The sequence below is a fragment of the Sycon ciliatum genome, chromosome 1, assembly GCF_964019385.1.
Source record: "Sycon ciliatum chromosome 1, ocSycCili1.1, whole genome shotgun sequence".
Lineage (NCBI taxonomy): Eukaryota > Metazoa > Porifera > Calcarea > Leucosolenida > Sycettidae > Sycon > Sycon ciliatum.
The window spans coordinates 2920401-2934212 of NC_088643.1; the positions used below are offsets into that span (position 1 = coordinate 2920401).

At 47.9% G+C, this 13812-nt stretch overlaps 1 protein-coding gene across 1 annotated transcript; it reads right to left on the minus strand.

The window, feature by feature from the left end:
* Window positions 1-7820: 7820 nt before the first annotated feature.
* On the minus strand, window positions 7821-9161 carry LOC135809937 (short-chain collagen C4-like). Its single transcript, XM_065323388.1, has one exon. The coding sequence runs from the start codon at window positions 8980-8982 to the stop codon at window positions 8281-8283; it is 702 nt and encodes a 233-aa protein (XP_065179460.1). The 5' UTR covers window positions 8983-9161; the 3' UTR covers window positions 7821-8280.
* Window positions 9162-13812: the final 4651 nt, after the last annotated feature.

A 13812-nucleotide genomic window follows, 5' to 3' on the forward strand; every position in this document is an offset into this window, starting at 1 on the left:
AATACACGGAGGAAGGTGAGCCAGGGCATATTTTGTTGTTACTCAGACTTTCATGGTTTGACAAGCAATCATTCGAGGCCAGTTAATGATGACTGGTCGCCAATACTTGTACCTACTCCTTGGGCTGGTTAGTGCTCTTTAGCTAGTGATTTGGAGCATGGGTGTAGCGCAAGATCGAATATCCTAGCTGCAGTGGATCTATCAAAACAGGGTTACCATGTGGAGTTCATTCACCGTCCGTAGAGGGTTCAATTTGCCGAAAGCAAAGAGGAGATTCGGGAATGCACAGACAGAAGAACGAACAGGTGTTTTTTTTTGAAACTCTGAGTTTCACGAACTGAATCCGTCATCAGACTTTTCAAAAAATAGATACTGGCCCTGGCCTGAAAGTACTGTTACCATGGGAATGTGGCAAGCCCAGAGTTACCGTAAGCCCTAGAACAGCCAGCGGTGTCATTTGACACCGAGCGTGTTTAACTTTTGGAATTACTGAAATATGGTTAATCAGAATCAGCTCAAATCTCGTGACTATTCCTAATTTTGCTTTCTGTTTCGTCTGCCATATACCTTTGATTTATAATTGATGAGGTACCATAACGGCAAGTATGTATACCTAGAACGGCCAACCGGTGTCATTTGACACCTCCACTAAAAAAAGCCATTATTGCAAGTAGATGGAAACGATTTGAAGAGATTTCGAAGGCGTCGGTCATATTGAGTTGCTTGTATGCCGACCAGACAAAGGAAAGTTACATGGCAGGAAAACTTCTGAATACAGGACGAAATAAACGATCAACATACAAGTATATGATACAACCGTCGAGCGAGAATCGCGAATTTGGAACGGGTGAACATTAGAACACAGACTACACAAAACACTTCGCCGACTGTCCTTGATACTGTCCATTCCCTTTCATTTTCCTGAAAACTGTCCCAGAAGAGCCATCAGAGTCTGACGGCGAACTACATGCAATCTGATGACCATCAAAGCAACATTCCCCACAACATCTTCATCTGATGCATCTTCAAGTGTAGTGACCATTGGCAGGAGTGGATCTGTTGTGTCATATGATGATGTAACTTTGGGTCACAACAATGGCAACTGGGCACCTGTGAATTCATAAAGTATTGAAGTTTCCGAGCTGCCAGAAACGGACAAGTATTGCGGGTAAAACCAGACGAGGGCTTATGAGAAGCAGGTGCAGGAGTGGTGGAGATCAGAAATCAATCGTGTAGAGGAAGAGGAATCACAACTCTGCAACCTGGATATGGTTCACCGCATTATCGCAAGGATGGTGATGTGTGGGTTATCTTTTACAACTACTGGACGCGCTAATGAGGCTCTTGAAACAAACCTCTTTGTCTCTTCCACTTCAGCCTAAACGGGCAGGCAGCCGCTGGGATGCATTCTCCCGCTTTATTGGCTGCGAATGCTGCAAAAGGTGATCACTAAGTAATAACTGATAACTTCATCATAACGTGTTATAAGTACTGCTCCAGAAACTCTCGGAGAAGGAAGATTTGCAATAGGAACCTTTCTGGTAAATCGAAGTGAACTACCATCAAAATTCATTGCCAAGAATCGAGGATTGCATTTTGTTTTTTAAGGCTGCATTGTGGGATGCAAATCTGGTGGACGTAGAAGGTAGAGGCGGCAATAATAATCAATGGTACTTTGAATGGAGGCCACTGCGAGCAAGATACTTTTCATGGTTAGAGTAGGAAGCCAGCATCGTCTACTTCTAGGAAAAGACGAGATATATTATGTCCTTGACCGTTTCGATCGAATGTGGTGCATCTACTCAACAAAAACTATTCCAAAAGATGTCCCCTGCAAGCTAGTTAAATAAATGAATAGATGTGACAGGCATCAACAGCATCACAATATCCAAGAACTTTACTAGCACATGGACTTCCAGGAGAAAGTCCTTTCCCTCACTGGTCAATAAGCGCGTAGATCATGGCACTTGGTTGCCAAATGACAGCCAATGAGAAGAGAAGGGTACACCTGTTTGAAAGAGGCTAAAACATAGTCATTGCAAGCCCAATCTTGCACCCAGGCCTAGCAGCATATGTGACCGCCTGGTGAAAAAAGGATGCACGCAGTCAGTCCATGGTTGTACTTGTCACTGTGTTGTTCATCAGTAAAGGTCGAGGAAGAACGTTATACCAAACAGTGGCGTGTCCAGGATTTGGCTGAGGAGGGGGGGGGGGGTTGCGGCTGGGATCAAGGCAAGATGGGGTGGGGTAGATGACATGCTACTGTCCCAGGTCAGCCATTTTGAAAACCGATGTCAAGAAGCTCACACACCACGAGCAGTATTTTCTGTACACGCAGCAACAATGTAGACCAACCTTGTAAACTAACTTACCCGTATTATCTCTAATATGAGCACAGTCTCCAATAATAGAACACCTTAGGGCGGCATTCAAAAAATAAAGTGCTCAGTCTCCATTATAAGCACACTGTGTAAATTCATTATCTGTATCGGCGAAAAAACCATGAAATGTGTGTGTCTGACATGAATTTGGCATGGCAACATGCCTCTGAAGTCTGAAATGATGTTGAAATTAATAATAATGGAAGTCTCCATTATTAATAGCACGGGGCGGAGGTACATTGAACAAATAAAGGACCGTGCTTATTATTAGAGATAATACGGTAAATAATCGACGTGGAGACAACAATTTTTATAATAGCAATAAAGAGAACACATTCTGCAGTCATCGCCACACTACAACGAAGTCATGAAAGTTTACCAGAATTAATTTTCTTGTCACATTCATCAGTGGAAAGTCGTGACTGAAGAGTAACCGTGCTGAACAATGATTAAATATACATTCAATGATGTGTTACGAGAACAAAATACAGTGCCAAAGTAGAATGAGGGAAGTTGGTGCCAAGTCAGCAGGATTGGCGGAGGTCGGGACATAGCGGTGTGCCAATGACTTGTGGGAGCGTAGCTCGAAAAAAATTAATTCTGGTAAACTTTCATGACTTCGTTTGTGGCGATGACTGCAGAATTTGTTCTCTTTATTGCGATAATACGGTACTTCAAATTAATTGCAGTTGACTTGCTCACATACCGGCAAATATTTATACGAGTCCAACAATTACTCACCGCTCAAAGCATCCTTTACATAGGGAGCGCTAGCGGTACTTGTCACCGTGCGCTGTTCTTCATGTTCTGGCTGCTCGCTGACAACAGGTGCTTCCACGTCTGGCGGAGTGTGACTGTCAGTCCGCTCCGAAAGTTCAACTGGAATAACAGCGAATTCATCACTCCCACTGTTTCCTGTTGGAGCGCTTTACAAAAAGTCCAGGCTCTGCTGACTAGAGCTTGGCCTTTTGGGATGTCGCTGAGACATCGAAGAAACGTCTTAGACTAGAGTCCACCAAAACACGATTCGAACGAGGATGATCGCCTGAGCCCTCGGCCTCGCCGGGCTTCGGCATTCGAATCGTGTTTTGATTGACTCGAGGACCTTTCTTCGATGTTTGTACGTTGAAGACGCGTCGAGCGCGTCCCAGCAGGGATCACACTGTACAACAGTACAGTCAGTGTACACAGTCAGGCCACCGTGTTTCTGTGGCCGTGCATATGCTCACTGTACGAGTACTCTGTAGACTGTACTGTACTTTTTTTTTTTTTTCACTGAGCCTCTTGTACGGGCAAAATAACACATTTTGTGAAGAATCAACACATAAAACGAATCATCAGATACAGTATTACAGAGTCTGTCACCATGGTCACTCAGTAGGATCACTGCACTGTGCAGGTTCACTGGATGCGTGCCTCCGCCGCCACTAGCACAGCAGGGGACTCAGGCATGGCAGGAGCAAACATGCTCCTTGAGCCACACAGGCACATAGCACCACAACGCACCAGGGCAAACCCAAGGCGGCAGCGCAGCAAGGAGATAATCTGCCCGTATGGCTCCTTACTCTTCTCAGCCAGGAGAGAGGCGATCCGCGTGAAAAGAGCATTGGCATGCTTGCCATAGCCACCAGAGGCAGAGAGCACAACGGGCACGAAGGAGGCATGCTCAACTTCACGTACTCGCTCCTCGTACTTCCGGCGCTTTTCCTGTTCATGGCGTCTGTAGCTAGCAGCGAGGGAGGTGGCACGATTCGAAGACGCAAAAGGGTTGAACACCCATACATCAATAAAGATGCGCTCGAATCGGCCACCCCACACGTACACACCACTAGCCGCAACGTCCAGCCGAGCTTGCTCCTCCGTGACAGCTGTACGATGGCGGAAGGCCTCTCTGGTGACGGGCTGGAGGTGGGGTTCCACTGTCACGTTGTGAGCGACCTGCCTTAGAGCTGTGGCGGTGATGTCCCTCACCTCGTTATGTCGCAGCGTCGGGAAGCCACCAAACGGGCACGACAGGGCGTGACTCACATTCAGCGGCTTACTGCACACGCGGAGGCTTGGGAGCCGAGGAGGTGTCCAGCCGTACTGGAGGCACAGGCCATCCCGGAAATCTCCCTTGCTGAGTGTGAAACCATGGCGGCTGAGGGGGCGGCAGGTCAGCCAGCTGGATGCACCCTTTTCTGAGGCCAGGTCGAGAACAGGGGCCAGCTCCCGGTGATCCGAGCGAAGAGCGTCAGCCATAGACTTGAACGCGCTCCGCTTCTCGGCCCGAACCGTCGCCTTGTCCGTCCGGAGCTGAGTCAGAGAGTCGCCAAGAGACGACTCCTGCTCCAGCAGGCGAGACACGAGGCTAGCCGTGATCCTTCGGGATGAGGTGTACTGTTCAGCCACTGAACAAGACTGTACTGTACTAGTCTGTAGTGTGTACAATCACCACCAGCCCGAGCACCGTAGAGGGGACGGTTTCAAATAGGACACCGGTTGCAAACCGGAACGGACTCAATATTCACTTTCTCTCTTGGTATTTTGATTAGAAAACATATGTCACAGTGAGACTACGATGTGTTGTTATACTCCGAGCCAAAATTTCATGGCTCTGCGATGACCAGAAGCGCCATATCAAGCAGGTGAGTTTTTGACGTGTTGCTTCGCACTGCGACTTGAGTTTTACGACTTTCGAAAAATCAACTACTTACTTCTTGTCGCAGGTAAACAGCGGCTCGCCTCTCGCCAATAAAGCACCGCATACCAACAATGGTGAAAACGCGTCGGGGACTCGTCAATCCAGACCCACAGATCCAACGGTTGTCGATGCAGCAGAGACTACTGCGTCTACGGTTGGAGGACGGCAGTTTGGACGATGAAGGCAAACGCAGAGCTAGAGAAGAGAGGAACAGGATTTCCCACCAAATACGACGCAGGTGCTTGGACAACGCCAACTCCCAGCTGGATAGAGCAGCAGAAGCTATTGAGCGCGCTCCCGACAGCATCAAAATGTACCAAGCAACATCAGTCTTCCGCAGAGAAAAGCAAAAGAAAATCATTGTGGAGTCTGTGGACGGATTAGTCCTTGATCGAGACGTCGACAGAGCTGACCGCGTCCGTGACCACTTCAGCACACTGTTGTGCAATCCCACACCAACAAACCATGTGACGACACCGGAAGGCTTGGCGACGCCACTGTCAAACCCAGTAGCAGTACATGAAATGGAAGCTGCACTGTCAAGAATGAACAACCAGAAAGCTGCAGGACCTGACGGAGTGCCAGCGGAGCTGCTGAAATATGGAAAAGGATACTTGTCACCCTTGATCGTCGGACTCATAAACACAGCTGTTACCAATAACCAAGACATATCGCAAGTCATTGGAGCTGGCATATTAGTACCACTAGCAAAGCCAGGAAAACCCAGAGGTCCAGTAACAAGCCTAAGACCAGTTGTTCTCCTCAATACCATCAGAAAGGCTCTATCTCTGGTTGTACTCAAAAGAATAGCCCCAGCCGTCGATGGACACCTTGGCGCGATACAATCAGGTTTCAGAAGAGGCAGGAGCACGGCAGACGTCGTATGGACACAGCGTTGGATGAGTGCTAAGACACAGAGGCATCCATTCACCTACCACATGCTGGGAATCGACATGAGTCGTGCTTTTGACACTATCAACAGGCAGCGGCTATTGGAAGTGATGGATGGAGTAGTTGGCCCAGACGAACGCAAACTCTTGCGACTGCTCCTGGAGAGAACTACCCTCGTGGTCCGTGTTGGACAGGTGACCTCAGAGTCGTTCAGTAACACAGTTGGAACACCACAGGGCGATGGCCTAAGCCCAGTCCTGTTCACCTGTTATCTCGAAGCGGCCCTGAGGGATGTCCTGTCCCATCTGCCACCCCGTCCAGAAAGCGATAGACTACTACCCCATGAGAGCAGGTATGCTGACGATGTCAACTACTACAGCACAAGTCTAGATTGGTTACGAGCTGCACTGCCGATCATTGCGAAGGTCCTTGAATCCTGGTCGCTGTACGTAAACACCCAGAAGACGGAATGGGTCACAATATCGTCAACAACAGAAAATTGGAAAACAGTAAAGCAGCTGGGATCACTCATGGCAACTAACGAAGACATCCAAAGGCGAAAGCAGCGGGCAACGATTGCCTTCAAGAACATGTACACTCTGTGGCTGCGGAGGGAGCATGTCTCAGAAGCTCGCAGAGTTCGCCTCTACAACGCATATGTTCTGCCGACCCTATTGTACAATTGCTGTACGTGGGGATCAACAAAGGCAGTCAGTGACAAGCTGGACGTGTTCCACAGGCAACAGCTTCGCTCGCTACTGGGCATACATTACCCCAATCGTATCACAAACATCGAGTTATACCGGAGATGTCAGAGCCAGCCCATCTCCGAGGAAGTCCACAGACGAAGAATGACCATGCTGGGACATGTCCTACGCCTACCCGAAGACACACCACCGCAACAAGCCATGGCACTCTACTTCAATCCACCGAACACAGCCAAGCCAGGAAGACCTCTGACTACTTTAGTCACCCAGATCCAGCAAGACTGCGTCCACAGACAAACGCCACTCAAGAGGAGCCCGCATCTGCAGAGCCTCCGGCAGAAGGCATCCGACAGGCAAGTGTGGAAGGCCTTCGTAAAAAACGCACAGTGAACACTGACGAAACAGAAGTTGCCCAACCTTCTCAGTGCTATTTGCTTATTGTCGATTTGTAAACCGTACCTTGCAGTCCATGTCTTCCCTTGTCATCATCATAATAGTATAGTTTTGTCTCTCTCCTTCTATTGCTCAGGAACACAGAGGCGGAAAGAGGCTGGTCCTCAAGTACGCGAAACTGTTCATAATAATAATAATAATACCAATCAAAATTAATGGAAGCACACACAAGGCTTATTGTTACTCTGTACTGGCCGTCGTGGAGCGATAGCAATTACCTAATTTCAGACCCAGAGTGAATTTGACGTGCACTCTAAAACGTGTCCGGTTTGGAGCCACCTCTGATTTGAACTTTTTTGAAGCGAAAAATTGGGCAACTTGGAGGCAATGGGTCAACACAAAGGAGTGGCTCAGTTCGATTGACTCTGGCCCCAGAGCAAACTTCAACATGCCACTTTCCTTCCACAAACATATTTCGAGTGAAAAATCAACGCTGATGCATCGATGATCGGTTTGGGTCTATACAAATTTGGCTGTCAAAACGTCCCGGTATCGAGCCGTCCCCTCTACCGTGCAGGATCGTTTCTGGCCGCGCGTGCCCCGAGCCTAGCCTAGCTAGCTCCGGCGGCCTGCCTTTTATTTTTCGAAACCTAGGTCGAAACTGTTGAGGGGGGGGGGGAGGGCGCGCCCCCCTCCCCCCCCCCCCCTCCTAAACCCGCCACTGCCAAAGCACACATTCCCAAAAACAGTTCCTCATATGCCAAGTGACGTTTACACATTGCTTGTTATTGTAATGCTGTGATTATAAGAAAATCCTATGCGAGTGATTGAAGGTTTTTTCCAGTATTTGAGGTCAATCTTCGCAATTGCCGATACGCGTACACTGACAGTCTGTACTTTGGTTGCCTATAGCTAAAAAATGTTCTCTGGGCAAAGCGTAATGTCTACATCATAAATGCCACTACTAGTGATAGCCTACACTGACAACAGAACTATAATATTGGTCATGGACATAGAAATGTATCATATGCAGGTGTCAAATGACACTGTTTGGTCGTTCTAGGAGTACTGAACGTGGTGGCCGTCCTAGGGTTAGCATGTGATATGTAGCGAGATATGGAGCGCGTGAGAAAATCAAAATTTAATCAGGATTACTGGGAGGTGAGTAGTTTTTTCAAATGGAAGGCGTGATGGTCAGAGCTATGTTCCCAGGATCGCAATTGTGTTACTTGGTGCAGACAGAGCAGGTTAACTCCTTCTCCCCCATGTACGTATCTGGCATACTAGTTCTGGTGTTGGTCTCTATGAAATACAGTAGAGCTCCGTTGTCATTTTTGCTTGTACCCTCGAGTACCTCCGGCTCGCTATCCACACAGATAAATTCCGTACGTTCCTGCCTTTCGGCGGCCGACATCAGATACCCGTCATATTCCTTGGTCCAGCCAGTGGGGCACGTCACGCGTGCTGGAAACATGAAGTAAGCAGGACGGCGGAAAGCTTGGCACACTGCGCACACAGGCGTGTGTTGATTCTGGCGCTCGAAGGCCGGTATCTGCTTGGATTTGGTCTCGAGCTCGGCTGTCTGGATGTTCGAGTTCCCCTGCCTTTTACGAATGAACTGGCTGTACTCGGGGACTAATGGCAGACATAAATACTGTGCAGCGCCTCCTTTCGCCTTGTACCATGTTCCACCTACGAATCCTTCGTAGACAAGTGTGGAGTCTTGGCTGCAGGTGTTACGCCCCCAGTGCGTATACACAGCACCGATATTATCCAGAATCCGTCCTAGCTCCGACGGTCTTGGTGCCTGAAGAAGCCTGTCGAGTTCGGCTGGGTCTATGGGCAGAATGGCATCCCGAGTGTCATAGCACGACGCTGGTAGAGCAAGACAGGTGCAGAGTAGCACCATCACCACACGCGCGTCCATGCTGCTGCTGACTGACTATGGATAACCGCCTTGCGATACGACTGGATCCACTTGCTCGCCGTCTTTGCCTAGTGAAGACTGTTACAAGCAATACGTGTCTTTTATAGTGTTTTGATCGGGACAAGTTCCGTATTGCACGGTGGGTAGCTATACGGTCATAGTCGCTAATATAGGTAATGTTGTTTCACTTGGGATATTGATAACTGAGGGTATTTCGAGCGCTGCAATTCAACGTATAAGCAAGCTCGGCATTCTGGTAGAAAGCCACTTCCTGGTACAACGTTCTTTGCCATTATGATGCACTTGTCGTCTGTCAGGAATGGTGAATGCCTCAAGGATCAATGCAAGGTGAATGTCAGCAAGCCCCCCCCCCCCCCCCCCCCCGCCAAGTGCAGCATGTGTTCCTGGATCGCTCAATCACGACCAAATGAAAGATGGTCATGTTCAAGGACGGCATCAATGAATATTGCTAACACATAAGACTACTGCATACGGGGCAGAACTATAAACGGCTATACATGTACCCGCACGCTCAGTATTCAAGCTAATTTTTGCTGCTGATAAATGTAGCAATTATGTATTTTGCATACTACCAGTCCATACTACCAAGAGTACATAACCCCATGTACTCTTGATACGACCAGTATTCTGGACAGCCATTCTGAACATCACAGAAATTCTTACATGTACATGATTACATGATTACATGATTACATATCCCGATTAGTGACCACCACCACACCAAGGTCGTTGACGCTGCAAATTCACGGGGCAGCGCACGGGGCAGACTGGCCAAATCCCCGTGGGGATTCCACTACAGGACGCAACACGGCGATGTGGTGGAGGCGACGGCGGCGACGGGGTTCGAGCATTTCAACAACGCCCAGATCGTGGGCCGTGAGACATCACTCCCAAGCCGAAACATAATGGAGGCGATTGAAATCAGGGACAGAAGGCCCGAAATCAATGAGGACGAGGGATGGTCTTTAACGGAATAGGACACTTCTGTGCGTGTGTGTTTGCGTGCTTGCGCGTGTGTGTGTGTTTGTTTGTTTGTATGTGTGAGAGTGTGTGTGGGTGTCTGTGTGCGTTTGTATTTGAGTTTGTGCATGTGCGGTTGTTTCACTTCCACGTTACACGTTACAAGGTTCACTCTTATGTTGCGCTCTGGCTTGCGTTCTCTTGCGCCCCCTGTTAAAACACTTCTCTGGCACTTCTCTCACGCTTCTCTCTCACTTTGTGTGATTATCACCATGTAACCAGTGTGCACCTCTTGTTGCCCCCTCCATTCATTTATTATAGTGTTAATGTATAACGCATCGTGCTCTCCCTTCTGTAGTGCCAATGTCTCAATGTCTCAATGCTCCGCTATTATAGTTTGCTGCAGAGCAAGTTTCATTTCATTATTATTCTACTCCCTGATGAACCCCCAAGGGCGAAATTTTGGAGATTTTAAAATTTCTTTTCAAAAGAATTTACAGCGTCAACGACCTTGGTATGGTGGCGGTAACTGATCGTGACTAGTATGAATTGGCTGCATTTTTTGTAAGGCCAGTTGAGTTTTTCCCTAAATCTGATCTGACACCTTCAATCACAGCGCTAGAAGTAACAATACAAGGCCTGCATAGCGCGTGCATGGTCAATCATGGCCACACCAGTATTAGAGAGCTCCCTGTCAGTTCTTAATGAGCCACGAACACCTGGAGACGGATACACTTCAACAAGGCTTCGAAAGTGACATTTTGCACGAATACAGAAGTACGCAACACTTGTTTTCAAGCCTGGCGAGTATTTTTCCAGAATGAAAACTTCAGGAAGAACACTAGTCTATTCTTAAGCTCTGCTACGGATTTTGAAGAGAGATAATGCGGTTGCGCACAACGAAAATTCGTAAGACTGCAAGGGCCACCCCGTCTAACACGCATGCGCCCTCCCCCAAAACCACGGGCCGATACTGTTCGAACCCGCAGCAGCATTATGCTCAGCGCCAGCACCGGGAACAGCTCTTAAACACCACCCCCCGGCACCAGTCCGATTACCTTCGACGTTCCTTCCCGTACTGTTTCCTTGAATTGTGGAACAGCCTCCCCCAAGGACGTCTTTCCCCGTCTGGCCAATCACTCTCCACTCACAGCTTTTAAAAAAGGTGTCAACAAACACATTTCAGACCAGCCATGGTCTTGGGACGTGCTTTGAAGCCCATCATGTTGATCGTCTCACTGTTCTTTCCAGATCGCACCTCTCGGTTTGGTGATGTGCATTGAAGCACCCATACTAACGGTCTATACTGTCCTCTCTTGGTCACCACTCTCCCTATTACCTATATTGTAATTACCATTCATGTATTGCGCTTCAGATTTTCTTCCGTTTTTTGTCTCTTGGTGCGTTACCGGCATGGCGATACTGAGACCTAATGGTCAGTGGAGTGCCTGTAGCCCACCAGCACTGCTACTATCTGTGACTGTGGCGACCACCATTCCAATGTCTCGTCCTCCCCTAACTGTACCCCAACTCTCTCTCTCTCTCTCTCTCTCCTCTCTCTCTCTCTCTCTCTCTCTCTCTCTCCTCTCTCCCTCTCTCTCTCTCTCTCTCTCTCTCTCTCTCTCTCTCTCTCTCTCTCTCTCTCTCTCTCTCTCTCTCTCTCTCTCTCTCTCTCTCTCTCTCTCTCTCTCTCTCTCTCTCTCTCTCTCTCTCTCTCTCTCTCTCTCTCTCTCTCTCTCTCTCTCTCTCTCTCTCTCTCTCTCTCTCTCTCTCTCTCTCTCTCCTCTCTCTCTCTCTCTCTCTCTCTCTCTCTCTCTCTCTCTCTCTCTCTCTCTCTCTCTCTCTCTCTCTCTCTCTCTCTCTCTCTCTCTCTCTCTCTCTCTCTCTCTCTCTCTCTCTCTCTCTCTCTCTCTCTCTCTCTCTCTCTGTCTCTCTCTCTCTCTCTCTCTCTCTCTCTCTCTCTCTCTCTCTCTCTCTCTCTCTCTCTCTCTCTCTCAGCTCTCTTACTCTTTTTTTCTTTGTCAGCTTTCCTGGTGGTTATGTGCTTTTTCAAGTAAATAAATAAAAAAATAAAAAAGATGTCGACCGTCCGGGCTAGAGTAACGAAAGGTGCTACGAAGATTTGTCCCAACGCGACCGAAACAGAGCAGATCCACGAATATATTTTTCGTGACCTGGAGTACTAAAATACTGAAATTTTACACTGCCTGTCTTGAGTCTTCGCATCTCCGCGCGCGGCCACTGCGTCGACCCACTAGTACAAAAAAGTTCACGTGTTGGGCGCAACCTCCCGGTTTGCGGATATTCGTGAGTTTTTTTCGTTAAAAAAATATTCGTTATGGCGCTACGAAATTTCGTTGTGCGCAGCCTGTTTAATGTGCCAGTGCGATCATGGTCAGTGACCTCCATAATCTTCTTTTAGTGTTGCTCTACTCTGTAATATTCAACCAGTTGCGTACTGGACAAGTGAGCTACGGTTGTGCTTTGTTTTGGGTGTAACCGTGTTGTGAGTCACGCACTAAAACATTACAAAAATAATGGTGTGTGTGTGTGTTCAAGTCCTGCCTGGGAGCGGTTTTTCCAGCCGTGCTGCTACCCACAGTCAACTTTGAACTTGTGGCCAGGCACAAGGGGTACATGGATGCAGCGAATGGGGTCGTTTTCGGCACTTGTGCCAGTGGTTGTGAGACTTATCCACTCACCCCCACCGTTAGGCGCTGCATCTGCCGCTAGGGTTTATCGGGTGTTAGCGGCTGTCGTGAGTTCCCTTCGGGAACGGATACGCTAATTTACTCTTTTTTTTCTAAAACACATCCACCCATCTGCCGCCCACTGCCTCCTCAGTGCCTCTGCTCGTGCCTTTTTTCACAACGTGACGCTACCAGACTTCCTTGTAATGCTCACACTAGCATATCCCAGACAATCACCAGAAATGAAGCTGACGGAGTTAAGCTGAAAGTAGTTTGTATATTCAAACCAAGTGTAACTTCAATGAGGAAAAACGGCGATTAGGATAAATGAATTACACAAACGTAATAATTATAATTTCCAACTTGCACTACAATCCATATCAAGTTCACAACAAAAAACGAAGAAAAATGCAAAAACAAAAGAGAAAGAGTAGCCGCTTCAGAAAACCTCCACGCTCTTGCTCAAGAAAACAAACGAAAAAAGCTATGCACAAACGGACCAGGGTATTCCAATACGTGCCCCAGACAGTGCAGAAATACCATCATATCCATTTCCACACCTGTCGAATTCAAATTACACGAAATTTACTATAGTCTAAGGCGAATGGTCGTCCCATCCGACTTGTAAAAAGGTGCAGTTGAAGTGTTGGCACACGGAAACTTGTAAAGTGTCAATTTGCTGGAGGCACACAATCAAATAGCAGCATCATGAAATTAGCGTCCCAGGAAACAGCAGCCAACTCGTTTGAACACCCACGTATTCAGCCACAAACCTGGCTGACGAGGGGAGCAGTGTAAAACATGTAATTTTAGGTGTACTACAATTTCTGTGTCAGGGCCTTGTCGGATTTCAGGTGTAACTACAACTAAGATTGCGTTTCGTTGGGCATTTTCGGAATGTAAATGACAACCATTCTGGAATGGGAATGGGTGAGAATGACCTGACCAAACAAACGCGCCAGAATCAACTAGGAATCACTTGACATAACAATTCCATGATGTGGTTGTGGAACGGCGGTTCTCTTCTCTTTTGCCCGACTCTAGTAAGTTCCTTGAGAGAGTCCAGGTACTTGTGATTGCATGATTTGAGGCACTTGAACATGTTGCTACATTGTTTGGCTCATGGCAACCATTATCATTTTTGATTCCGGAATGAGAA

Bases quoted from the DNA above. Each gene is read 5' to 3' on its own strand.
- LOC135809937 (XM_065323388.1), bottom strand. From the start codon at position 8,982: ATGGACGCGCGTGTGGTGATGGTGCTACTCTGCACCTGTCTTGCTCTA.